General features: G+C 38.7%; 2 protein-coding genes across 5 annotated transcripts in view; one reads left to right on the top strand and one right to left on the bottom strand.

The window, feature by feature from the left end:
- EAF2 (ELL associated factor 2) overlaps window positions 1-2,105 on the bottom strand; it is a 51,238-nt gene extending 49,133 nt beyond the window's left edge. For all 3 annotated transcript variants that reach the window (XM_025376241.1, XM_025376242.1, XM_025376240.1), the window contains exon 1: window positions 1,893-2,105. In XM_025376241.1, coding sequence (XP_025232026.1) covers window positions 1,893-2,001 — 109 coding nt within the window. In that variant the 5' untranslated portion in view covers window positions 2,002-2,105. The remainder of the gene's footprint in view (window positions 1-1,892) is intronic.
- Window positions 2,106-2,206: 101 nt separating this feature from the next.
- IQCB1 (IQ motif containing B1) overlaps window positions 2,207-13,360 on the top strand; it is a 76,132-nt gene continuing 64,978 nt past the window's right edge. The window contains exons 1-5 of one of the 2 annotated variants that reach the window (XM_025377790.1): window positions 2,207-2,319; window positions 2,805-2,895; window positions 8,662-8,773; window positions 9,002-9,164; window positions 11,396-11,525. In XM_025377790.1, the coding sequence (XP_025233575.1) occupies window positions 8,674-8,773; window positions 9,002-9,164; window positions 11,396-11,525 (393 nt within the window). In that variant the 5' untranslated portion in view covers window positions 2,207-2,319; window positions 2,805-2,895; window positions 8,662-8,673. The remainder of the gene's footprint in view (window positions 2,320-2,804; window positions 2,896-8,661; window positions 8,774-9,001; window positions 9,165-11,395; window positions 11,526-13,360) is intronic. The other variant, XM_025377789.1, reaches the window with a different exon arrangement.

Raw genomic sequence — 13,360 nt, 5'->3', positions numbered from 1 at the left:
AGAATAATGAGCAGTTTTATTTAAATAAATCTAAAATGATTCTGCGCCATTACTACACCTGCTTCAACAACAACAACAACAACAACAACAAAGAAAAGAAAAGAAGGACTGAAAACCTTTCTAATAGTTCTGTCTTCCACAGAACTCAGTGTGTATTCAAACATCTACGTTTATTTGTTTATTTATTTATTATTGTCATTATTATTGTTGTTTTGCTTATTTTTGTTTATTTTCATTCTTGTAGCTGGATCATCTGATCCTCTGACTTTCAAGATACTGGCATTTTCAGAACCTTTATAAATGAAAGGCTTTGAAGGGCCTGCAAGATTATTTTCAAAGGTAATTTTGTATTCATTTAAATTGGGGTTTGTGCCTTACATAAGAGAATATATACCCAAATCATGTAGAAATATATTCTTAAGCAAATTTTTATAATCTTAAGCCCTTGTAACTTGAAAAATTAATATTAAGACTATTGTGTACCAGAGAAGGAAGAGAAAAGGAGAGAGTAGATACTATTTGAGAAAAAGGCATGGAGAAACCAGATAAAGACGCATATCACACTTCTGGAAAATTGGACTGAAGAGAGAGAGAAACTGCAGAGCCAGCACAGCACTAACTATCTCATTGTGGGGAGCTCTGGATGAGAAAGTATATTATAAAGAAGAATAAACAAGGGACACTGTTGAAGATTTTCTGTTCACAAATATCTCACCCATTTAGTCTACCAATTGGATGTTAATTTTGCTTTAAAAAATCCTTTTAGTAAATATATTCTTGCAGGATTAAAACCAGTGGTTCTTCATACCTTTACTCTGAGTAACTGTAACTAAATTGTCTACAACTTAAATAAACTTTTGGGAGAATGTATGTTTTAATTAGTTGTTTTGATTGAACTGTGGAACATTTCAGAGTAAAAACCATAAAGGTCTCTAAACAACCCGAGGGCAGAATGACTGAGAAAGGCGGAATGATGAAATATTAAGGAAGGGCAAGGCTGAGGAAAGGAAGTGAAAAAATACTTACAATTTTACCACAGAAAAATGAGAGGTTATGATTCAGTGATCTCGAAGTTTCCTTCCCGCTCTACCATTCTATGACAGCTGTTATGCAAAAAACGAATGTCTTACACATAAAAACTTGTATGCTATATTTTCCTTCCTGGAATCTATATCATCCAACTGTTAAAGCAAAAGAGCTCCTTTTTCTGCTCCAACAACATAAAAGAGAATAATTTATTAAAACTAGTTCCAGAGGACATAAAGAAAACCAAAGGATAGAAATCATAGGGAGGTAAGCATCTTCCAAATAAAGAAATTAATAACACACCCTCGAACACTTTGATAATCAGTATTTGATAACTGAGTGAAATCTGGGGTCTAAAGAGATATATAGATCATTGGGGTGGTTGAGAATTTCTCCCTTTGCAAAGAACACACCAAATAAGAACCCTCATCTGCCAGAGGTGAGAAAAAGTGAAGAAAAGAGAGGATATTGCCCCACCAGCCTCAAGGCATTCAACTTCCCCGGCATTCGGTCCTTAGTCCTTTCCCATTTGTCACCTTATTATCTTTGTGTCCACCCTTGCATCATCCACCTGTCACGTCTGTCTCCACAGTCACCTCTACAGGCTTTTTTCACACTTTCCCTTCCTGTCTGTTGGTCTCAACGCTCTCTGTCCAGGGTTTACCCACATTTGCTCTACTCCGATTCCTTCCACCGACCCCCTAAGACTCCGAGTAGGGTAGAGGATCGCGCTGCCTCCCCCACTCCCCGCCCCGTAGTCTCCAACAATGTAAGGCGGACTGTGGGAACAAAACCCAGAGGGGTTTGTGCCTCTTCACCCCCATCCCGGGAGGCTCCCCCTCTATCCCTGGGCGGTCCTCACTCACAGCGCACAGTGTGGAAGGCGCAGCGCGGCTGCTTCTCGAAACTCTCCCCTAACTTGAGAACCCGCTCGCGACGGTCTAGGTGTGAGAATCCCGCTGCGCTGTTCATCATTACTCTCCTGCTCTGACTTTAACTCCGCCGCCGGTGCTCACTATCTGCCACCTCAGCCTGAAGCAGCTGCACTTGATCCCGCCAGCCGAGTCACCACAGACTCCACCCCGCGCCCGACGCGCACCGCCCCACCGGGAGCATCTCACGTTCTGATTGGCTTATTGGCAAAGGGCGCTCCGCCCCTTGACTCCGAGGCCCCTGGTCCCGCCTCCAGGCCCCTTCCCGCGTTGCGACGCAGGCTGTCCCGGGAAGGCCGCGGCGCTGTGGTGCGGCGTGGGAGCCGGGTTCTTCTGTGGAAGAACGCGAAGCGAGGATGAGGTAACTTATCTGAGGTGGTGGCTGGGGAGGGATAGGGCCCCAGGGCGCCTACCGGGAGGCCAGGACCCCAGGCTTCTTGACAAAGTCAGCCGGCGTGTGAGAGCTCTTAACGGGAGAATTGGCCTGCCCTCACGCCCACTCTGTAGAGATCTGGTGTGGAAACTGAGGCCTGGGGAGGTGCAGTGTCCGGGCACAGGGCCTAGTGTCTTGTCCAAGGCCTGGTAGCGCGAAAGCTGGGTCTAGAATCTGGAGTAAAGGGCCCCCGCGGCCCCAGAATCTCGGTCCTTGGACTGAAGCGACGCTGTTACCTCAGTAATCGTTTTCTGACCTTTTTGTATCAGAGGAAGTTTCTTGTGGTCTTAGGACTGGAGAAGGGGATGTGTAGTGGGGAGGAAAAAGAGGATTAGCAGAAAGGAACTGCAGACATTTAGGATCAGCCGCAACCGGATCACACTGAATTTCCTTTTCATTTATTTTCCTCACAGTGATCCGTGGAGGCAGTAACAGGCGCGGCGAGGGAGAAGTGATTCCAGAAGAATCAAGAGGCTGGGCCGGCCCCAGTGGCCTGGCAACAGGGTAGTAGCATTAAAATAGATAAATAATTGTCTTTTTGTGTCAAATTTCATGAATTTAATGTAAAGATGGGAGAAGTGTTGAATTATAGGAGAAACACTCAAGAGAAAGTTTACGGATGGTTTCCATAACAGGTGGTTTTTCAGGGGAATTATGCAGTCCAACTGCACTCCCTCACTTTCTGCCTTAGTCACATTTGTCAATTGATTTTTGGGTAGGTGACTATGTCTCCTTCAACCTGTCTGTGTAAATCCTACCCTTTGAAGGTGTGCCGAAGCTGTTTCATATCGTAGTTAAATGCTTTAAGCCAGATGGTGGCTCCAGTTTGAACCCCTGCTTTATACTTAACAGTGTGACTTTGTGCCAGCTAATTACATTCTCCAGAGTTTAAGTATGCTCATTGTTCAAATTGGGGAAAAAATAATAGTACCCGTTCCTTAGAGTTGTTGGAATGATTAAATGAGTTAATACATGAAAACAATTAGAACAATTCCTGGAGCATAACAAGAGGTCTCCAAATGGTTATTATTTAAGGTCCAGCTCTACACTTAATGCTACATTTTAAGACCGTCTTGGTGGCTGCCTTCTCTTCTAAATAGAATCATTCTAGGAGGTAGGAATTGCTATGTTGTTTACAGCAAGAAAAGTGGATCAGAGAAGCCCAGTCCTCTGACTTTATGGCCTGTATTCTTATCTGTGTCATCTATTTAGCATTTATCATATATCTGATATTCTTAAGTATATTTTTTAATATGTGTGTGTGTGTACACACGTATATATACATACTTTTCTTTCCCAACCGCAACAATAGCAGAGAGTATGTCTTGTGTGGAATCTTTGTGTCCCCTACATCTACCATACTGCTCTAAACATGTTTGTTGATGACAATAATGATTTAGTGATGTTTTATTATGGTAGCCAGGAGGGCACAAACTGTTTTGAGCCTGTTTTACTTTAGAGAGGCTTCCAACCATAAATCTGAGCTTTCTGTATTGTAACAAAAGAAAAACAGAAAGTCAAGAAATTGAGGCTCAGAATGCCTGAGGTTTGTGCATTTACTCATTCTTTCAACAGGTGTTTAGTAAATCCTGCTACATGCCAGGTACTAGTCTAGCCACTGGGAATATAGTTGTGAACCAAAGATCACAATATAGTTGTGAACCAAGCAGCCACCAAAGATGGTCTTAAATGTAGTATGATGGTAGAGCTGCGCTTTAATAATAACCATTTGGAGAACTCTTATTATGTGCCAGGAATTGTTCCAGTTGCTTTCATGTATTAACTCATTTAATCATCTCTAAGGGATAGGTAGGTTGCCGTCATGAAGCTTACCTTCTGAGGTGAATTTTATCCAAACATATGTTAAAATGAACTATGTTGTACTAGCTTAAGAATAGACAAACAGATTAAATTACTAGAAACTAAGTAGAGTCCAAAAAGATACCCTGCGTATGTGTATGTATACTTAGTGCATGAAAATGTGACATTTCAGATTGTTTTTGTTGTCTATTCATAACTAGTTACCTTATGAGTTTAGGACTGTTATGTGCATTTTTTAATCCATCAATAACTTTAACATTAGAAATTCAGATTCTTATTGACACCATTCACAAAAATACCTTACTTTCGAAGATATGTAAGGAAAACAAAACCAGAAAAACATGAAGATTTGGAGAATGTTTTTTACCTCTTGGGTTAAAGAGGACCGTTCTAAACATGACACAAAAGACAGACGCCATAAAGGAAAAGATTGTTCTATTTCAGTATGTAAAAAATTGTAAAAATGGCTGGGCGCTGTGGCTCATGCCTGTAATCCCAGCACTTTGGGAGGCCGAAGTGGGCAGACCACTTGAGGTCAGGAGTTCAAGACCAGCCTGGCCAATATGGCGAAACCCCATCTCTACTAAAAATACAAAAATTAGCTGGGCATGGTGGCACATGCCTGTAATCCCAGCTACTCGGGAGGCTGAGGCATGACAATCACTTGAACCCGGAAGGTGGAGGATGCACAGAGCTGAGATTGTACCACTGCACTGCAGCCAGGGTAAACAGAGTGAGACTCTCTCTCAAAAAAAAAAAAAAAAAAATTGTAAAATTATGGTAAAGACCCCCTAGTCAAATTTAAAAAAATAAATGACAACCAAGGAGAAAATTTTATAACCAATATAAAAGAGAAAAGATTCCTATCCATGTATGAAAAGCTTCTGCAAAAAAGTAAGACAAGCCAATAGAAATATAGTCAAAGGATATGAATAGAAAATACATAAATAATGGCCAGTGAACATGAAATGTGGCTGACCTCCCTAATAATCAAAGAAATACAAATTAACTGGCCGGGCGCGGTGGCTCAAGCCTGTAATCCCAGCACTTTGGGAGGCCGAGACGGGCGGATCACGAGGTCAGGAGATCGAGACCATCCTGGCTAACACAGTGAAACCCCGTCTCTACTAAAAATACAAAAAACTAGCCAGGCGAGGTGGCGGGCGCCTGTAGTCCGAGCTACTCCGGAGGCTGAGGCAGGAGAATGGCGCAAACCCGGGAGGCGGAGCTTGCAGTGAGCTGAGATCCGGCCACTGCACTCTAACCTGGGCTACACAGCAAGACTCCGTCTCAAAAAAAAAAAAAAAAAAAAAAGAAATACAAATTAAAACACAATCATACCAATTATCATGTAATAGATTGGCAAAAATATAAAGGATAATGTGTATATTCATTGCAGTGTTGCTTGTAATAGCATACGGCTTGAGTGACCTCCAGTAGAGGTGATGTTTAGATATATTTTGCTGCATTCTTGAAAAGGAAATGTAGCATAATGCAGCCATTTGGAAAGAATGAGATAACTATATGCACTCTCTTTGAAAGTTTTGTGATTACTATGTGCCAGGAGTTGCACTGGGCTTTCTTTAAAGTATTTTCAGCAAACCTGTCTTTTAATGATTTATATTGTACCTAATAAGAGATATATGAATGGAAAAACAGTTTTTGCTCTCACATCATGACAACACAAAAGACTTCTGTGACCAAATGTGTGGAGATTTCTCCCACTAACAAGCAAGCAATCAATTCTGCAACAGACACAAGCTGGGTATCATCTAATTCAGTTCTGACACTGTCTACTTGGAGATAGGGTCAGATCCCTCAGGTTTAGGGCTTAGTCCCGCAAGAGTGGCCCCCACTTCTGATGCTAGTCGCAAGCCCTGGGTTGTTTTACCTGTGCTTCTGACTGACCAGCTATACATGGGGAATCCTACCACCCCCTCCTTGGGGTGTATTAATTTGCTCGGGGAGCTCACATAACTGAGGGAAACATGTTTTCCAGTTTATTATAAAGATATTACAGAGACCTTGGGCAACATGGAGAAACTCTGTCTCTACTAAAAATACAAAAAATTAGCTGAGCGTCATGGCTTGCACTTATAGTCCTAGCTACTGGGACTGACACTGAGATGGGAGAATCACCTGAACCCGAGAAGTCAAGGCTGCAGTAAGCCATAATTGTACCATTGCCCTCCAGCCTGGGCAACAGGAGTGAGATCCTGTCTCAAAAAAAAAAAAAAAAGATATTAGGATACAAATACAGAGATGCATACTGTGAAGTATGGGAAGGGGCACAGAGTTTCCATGTCCTCCCTGGGTGTGATATCCGGGAGGTTCCTCCAGGAACTTCCATATGTTCAGCTATGCAGAAGTTCTTTGTACCCCATCCTCTTGAGCCTTTTATGGAGATTTCATTGGATAGGCATGACTGAAGTGTGGACAATCATTTTGGAAATGTGATTGGACAAAAAAAGATATGATCTAATACTAATAGACTGAGTGGGAGACCCAGCAAGGCCTGGCTGCTCAGATTCTTCTTGGCTTCTCTATGCAGCACTCCTTCCACGATACAGGGCAAGATCCATTCTGAAACAGGGGTCTTATGACCTACAACTAGACAAGATAGGTCAGAGAAAGGCAGGGATGATTAGAGTTCTGCTTTGGAGAGAAGGAGCAGGTGAAAGGAGGAGAGGAGAAAGTCAGAGATAGATTCTGTTTTCTGAGGCCTAAAGCACCCTAACATAACAATATTGTAACAAAGGCTATGGGAGTTATGAGCCAGGAACTGTGGACAAAAACATATATATGTATATGTATATATGTACGTTTGGAAATGATCAAATGATCACGGGCTCTACTTCATAGCCCTGTTGTGAGGATTAGATAAGACAGTGTATAGTATACTAACACAGTGCTTAGCTTATATTAAACATTTGATACATGTTAGCTTTATTATAAATACGAAAATACACTTTTATTATGTGAAGATATCTTTGAGCTTCAAATGCTTTAAAACTTTTTTTTTAGAGACAGAGTCTTGCTTTGTTGACCAGGCTAGTCTCAAACACCTATTCTCAAGTGATTCTCCTGCCTTAAACTTTTTTACATAGAGAAAATTTTAGCAACAATTAGGATGTGGACCTTGTTTTTTAATGTTAGGAGAATTGATTTTATTCAATATACTATTTATTTATTTTTTATTATTATTATTTTGAGACAGAGTCTAGCTATGTCGCTCAGGCTGGAGTGCAGTGATGTGATCTCCGGTCACTGCATCCTCCGCCTCCTGGGTTCAAACTATCCTGCCTCAGCCTCCCGAGTAACTGGGATTACAGGCACGCAGCACCATGCCCACCTGATTTTTGTATTCTTAATAGAGATGGGGTTTCACTATGTTGGCCAGGCTGGTCTTGAATTCCTGACTGCAAGTGATTCACCCACCTTGGCCTCCCAAAGTGCTGGGATTACAGGCGTGAGCCACTGCACTTGGCCTTCACTATACTATTTAGAAGCAATCACTGATTATCTTATATTTATGTAACATTTCTGAGCATTAGTGTGTTGAAGGTCAGTGCTTCACTAGGAGGGCTCACAGGACTCAGAATATAGTGTACTTACAGCTATGATTTATTACAGTGAAGGGAAATAAAGCAAAATCAGCAAAGGGAAAAAGCATATTGGGTGAAATCCAGAGGAAATCAGGTACAAGCTTCTGAGTTCTCTCCCAGTGGAGTTACGTAGGATATGCTTAATTCCTCCAGCAGCCAGCTGTGACAACATGTTTGAAGCGTTGTCTACCAGGGAAGCTCAACTAGACACTCAGTGATCAGAATTTTTATTGGAGGATGGCCACATAGGCACCCTTTATATAGGTACTCTTGGCTGGCATATACCAGAATTCTAAGACTCCTGGAAGGAAAGCGGGTATTCAGCATGAACCACATTATTTTTTATAAACAGTTTTAGGCACAGGGAGCCACTCTTATCAAAGAATGGTAGAAACCCTCCTGAAATCCAAGTTCTAGATGCTAGTCAAGGGCCAACCTTGTAAGCACACCTTTGAAAGGATAGTAGTCTTAGGCCTGTCATGTTAGCTCTTTTTTGCAGTTTTTCTTGTACAATTAAAGGAAGTTAATTCCTATCCTAGAATTATTGTGCAGATTAGACAGAGAATGTGAAGCTCCTATCACAGTTCCTGACTCTTAGTGAGTGCACAATAAATAATACCTGCTATAGCTGTTACATGTGAGGTATAGGAATCTTGAGCTCTTTTACACTGGTTAGAAAAACCAGTTTTCTATAAGGAAGAAATGAAAAAATCTATATTCTGCTTCTCAAACAAGGCAAGAAAAGCTGTTTTTATTTATATTGAAATTATATTTCAAACATTATTTAGGTAGTGAACATTTTACGGCTTTTTGACCTTTATTCTCTTGTTCTGTTAAAATATAGGTAATATGAGAAATGAAGCCAACAGGTACAGACCCAAGGATCTTATCTATAGCTGCTGAAGTTGCAAAAAGCCCTGAGCAGAATGTCCCTGTTATACTGTTGAAGTTAAAAGGTAAGAAAATCTTTTTGTGATTAGATATCATTTTAAGTGAAAAACGGTTCCATCATTGGTATAATTTTAACATTTCTTTTAAATTTGTTCAGAGAAATCTTAACACTATAATAGAACAGTAATTTTTCCTTCTAATATATTTTTAGTGATTATTCAACATATAAAAATACAAATAGCTCCTGGGTGTATTAAGCAAAATTAAATATATCTTATTTCCTTTTGCCTTAGAAATAATAAACATCACACCTTTAGGAAGCTCAGAGTTGAAGAAAATCAAACAAGATATATATTGTTATGATCTCATTCAATATTGCCTCTTGGTCCTCAGTCAAGATTGTTCTCGAATCCAGGGTGGTTGGACTACCATTTCCCAGCTTACACAGATATTAAGGTAAAATGAAGCAGTAAGTCAGCTTGTTCTTGAGGGATGTAGTAGTTGATTCTGATTTTCAACGTTTGCTTTTTATTTATCTGCCTAACAAACATTGGCAACCTCCTGTTGTAGGTTTTGGTTGTACTTTTCCTTCATATTATATGTTGTTATTCATAATTTTACTTCAGATTGTTTGACTATCTAAAATTTTCCTCCACAAGCTTAATGAAGATGGTGATCATTTTTTTTCTCACCACTGAATTCCAAGTGCCTAATATACTCTTTATTGACTAAGGAAGTTTTAAAGAAGTGAAGAAATTAAGGCACTGGCTCTGTACTTGAGAAACTTAAAATAGAGATTGGGTGACAGTCATGTAAGTATATGATACAAAGCAGAATGAAATCAGTGCTAAAATGAAAGTATGCAAGCAAGTACTATAGGAGAACCGATAAAGAAACATTCGTTTCACTACGTCAATTTAGCTATCAACTGTATATTTCATTAAGCAACCCAAATACTGTCAATAAAATTTAGAAGTAGAATTTCCTGATCTACTGCCATGCTAGAAATCAATAGAAGAGAAATAAACATTTTTTAAAAGGAGGTAGTAGAATAAACCAGATGTTCTTAGTGCCTAAACTACTTCCTGATTAAGTAACTGAAAGGATGTATTTACTAACTGGATCCTAGCCTTCTTGTTTTGTTTTTCCTAAATAAGGCATTTGGGTTTAGTAAACTATTCCCACTGGAAAGGTTTGTCTTGGATGCTAGATTTCTAAGCTGCTAATCCTACTGTGTTACTTGGTAAAGGCCAAATTTAAAGTATACAGTTACAAAGAACAGTTAAAAAAATGTATATCATGTTCTTTTTCATACTTTAATTTTCAAGATTGATTTTCTTAAGTAAATAAAGACTTATGTTTTTGTTTGATTGGATATGCTAGTTTATGATGATATTAATTAAGCCAGGCTCATGGGTAGAATTCAAGACTTAAGAAATTCCCATGTTTGTGAATGCAGAAACATAATTTCATTTGTTAAGCCTTTCAATCAAAATAGATACTCTTAAGTAATTAACTTTAGGAACCAAAGAGAAAAGAAAAGCTGATACATGTAAGCATTAGCCCATTAACTTTAGGAACCCAGGTGCAAATAAACTAACAAAAAAAAATGATACATGTAAATGTTAGCCACTTAGTTTTTTTTTTTTAACTTTTATTTTAGGTTCAGGGGTACATGTGGAGGTTTGTTTTATAAGTAAATTGCATACTCAGTGTTTGTTCTCACTTATAAGTGAGAATATGCAGTGTTTGGCTTTCTGTTTCTGTGTTAGTTCACTTAGGTTAATGGCCTTCAGCTCCATCCATGTCGCTGTAAAGGACATGATGTTGTTCTTTTTTATGGCTGCATAGTATTCCATGGTGTATATGTACCACCCCAAAGAAATATACCATTTTCTTTATCCAGTCTGCCATTGATTACTTAGATTTTTAACATGCTCAATACATAGTTGTTATTGCTTATTAGTGTCCATGCATTTTGTTGAAAAGACTCAAACAGCAGATTTTGTTCATTAGAGAACACACATAGAGACCATTCTTGAGTTTGAGGCTCTTTTGAATGTTAGTTTACAGAAAAACCTTTTATTATTGAGATTTCTGACATGTTAAGTGACTTTCTCTCCTCTAATGTATATTGTAAAGTGTTCCTACTAGAGTTAGGTTTTGCTGTTTGTCCTTCTGATATAAGGAATATGCAAGTGAATATTTTGCAAAAAGTAGATCTATTGGAAGGTAAAATTGGCATGAAATTAGTGTTTGGTTTGCTTATGTATCCCTTACAAACAAATCCTACCTGGGCATTTTTCAGCTATTGGATGTCTAAAATGTATTAGTTAACACAAATGCCTTTCATAAATTAAACTCTCAAGGTATCCTATAGCTTTGAGAATGATCATAGCCAATTCACCAAAAACTTAGCTTCTCTTTATTGTGAGCCATGTGTCTTTTATTTCCTGAATGAGCTGATGTGTAGGTTTTTAGGATATATAAATCCCAGACCTAAGTACCTGCATGGTCTATACCACTGTTTACTTTTCTAGGAAGTTGTTAATTTTTCGACAAAAATTCTTTATTGGCTTGGCAATAAAAGAAGCATACTAAAAATTCTCAATAAGGCACAGTGTCTCTAGAAGCTTGAACATTCTATGTAAACTTCTAATTAACACAAACTTGTGCTCTTATTTCAGCCATTGCTGTGTGGGCTTGGAGCCAGGAGAAGATGCAGAGGAATTTTACAATGAATTGCTTCCATCAGCTGCAGAAAATTTTCTATTTTTGGGTAGACAATTACAAACATGTTTTATCAATGCAGCTAAGGTATGTGTTTATTCCGTGTTTTGTAGCTAAATCAGTTTAGTTCTTGAGAAGCTGTTCTGTTATTTTTCAGATGTGCAATATTTGGCTGAAAGAACAATTAAAATAGTGGATTTAAACATTTTTAAAGTTACAACCTTCCAAAAATCATCTCTGTGTTTGAAAAATTTTTAATGAAGCATGCCGTTTGATTTTTCGAAGGATCCGCCTTGCTACTTTACTTGTTGGGCAGCACCCATAGACAGTTATTTCCATAACATCTTTCTAAACATACTTTTTACTTAAATTAACAGTAGAGGAAAGTATGTTCTCTAGGGCTAGGGCTTTTCTGAGTAGCTCCAGTAGTGAAGAATAAAGGTGAACTTCCTATTTGATCTCTCATATCTTCTCCAATCAAAATATTCAACCCAAACATAGGGGTCTTTTCAAGTATTTCTTGATTGCATTATGCTAGATGCTATACATATGCTGTTTTTTTGATCCAGGGATTTAGAAGTGTATTGCTTAATTTCCAAATATTTGAAGATCTACTAGATACTTTATTATTATCAATTTCTAATTTAATTATGTTTTGGCCAGATAACATTCTCTATACCATTTCAATCCTTTGGAATTTTTTCAGACTTGTTTTATGGCCCTCCCCATATGTTTTATCTTTGTGAATATTCTGTTAAAATAAACTTTTGTGGGCCGGGCGTGGTGGCTCACGCCTGTAATCCCAGCAGCTTGGGAGGCCAAGGTGGGCAGATCTTCTAAGGTCGGGAGTTTGAGACCAGCCTGACCCACATGGAGAAACCCTGGCTCTACTAAAAATACAAAATTAGCCGGGCATGGTGGCACATAACTATAATCCCAGCTACTTGGGAGGCTGAGGCAGGAGGATCACTTGAACCCAGGAGGCGGAGGTTGCAGTGAGCCAAGATTGTGCCATTGCACTCCCCTTGGGCAACGAGAGCAAAACTCCATCTGAAAAAAAAAAAAAAAGAGAAAGACACCTTTGCTTTGCACAGTTCCATCTTAACTGAAACTTGTTCATATCAGAACCATGCAAAGGTTTTAACATGCACAGGTTTTATTTAATATGGTGCCATGCAAAAGCTAGGATTATTTGTATACCCAAATGTGAACTCTGCAGTTGTGTGTAATGTTCTATAAACTTTAATTAGGTCAATTTGGTTAGTAGAGTTGTTGAAGTCTTCTAAATTCTCTTTTTTTTTTTTCATCTGCATTTCTACTTTTTAGTGAGCAAGGGTACTAAAATTTCCAACTATGATTGTGGATTTGTCTAATTTTGTCTTTAGTTCCATATGGTTTTGCTTCATGTATTACAAAACTCTGTGATTAGATACATACACATTTAGGAATATTATATCTTCTGGATGAATGAAATCTGTTATCATTATGAAATGGTTTTTTTTTTTTTTTTTTTAACCTTACTCATGGACTCAGGTCACATGAAATGATCTTCTTTATCTCTGGTAATACACCTTATCTTGAAGTCTACTTTGTTTATTATTACGAATATTGCCACTCCAGTTTTCTTATAATTAGTGTTTACGTGATACACTTTCTGCAGTTTCACCTTTCATGGTTTCAGTTACCCATGGCCAATAGTGATTCAAAAATATTAAATGGAGGATTCCATAAATAAACAGTTAAATTTTAAATGGCATGGTGCTCTGCATAGCATGATGAAATCTCATAATGTCCTTCCCGGGATGTGAAGCACCCTATGACCAGCGTATCAGCACTGTATAGGCTACCTGCTGGTTGGTCACTTTGTAACCGGTCTCAGTTTTCGGATTAAAAAAAAAAAGTATATATAGGGTTCAGTACTA

Source organism: Theropithecus gelada, chromosome 2, assembly GCF_003255815.1.
Source record: "Theropithecus gelada isolate Dixy chromosome 2, Tgel_1.0, whole genome shotgun sequence".
NCBI classification, from domain to species: Eukaryota; Metazoa; Chordata; class Mammalia; order Primates; family Cercopithecidae; genus Theropithecus; species Theropithecus gelada.
The sequence above is the reverse complement of the archived record's forward strand: the minus strand, read 5'-3'. Positions and strand labels throughout refer to the sequence as shown.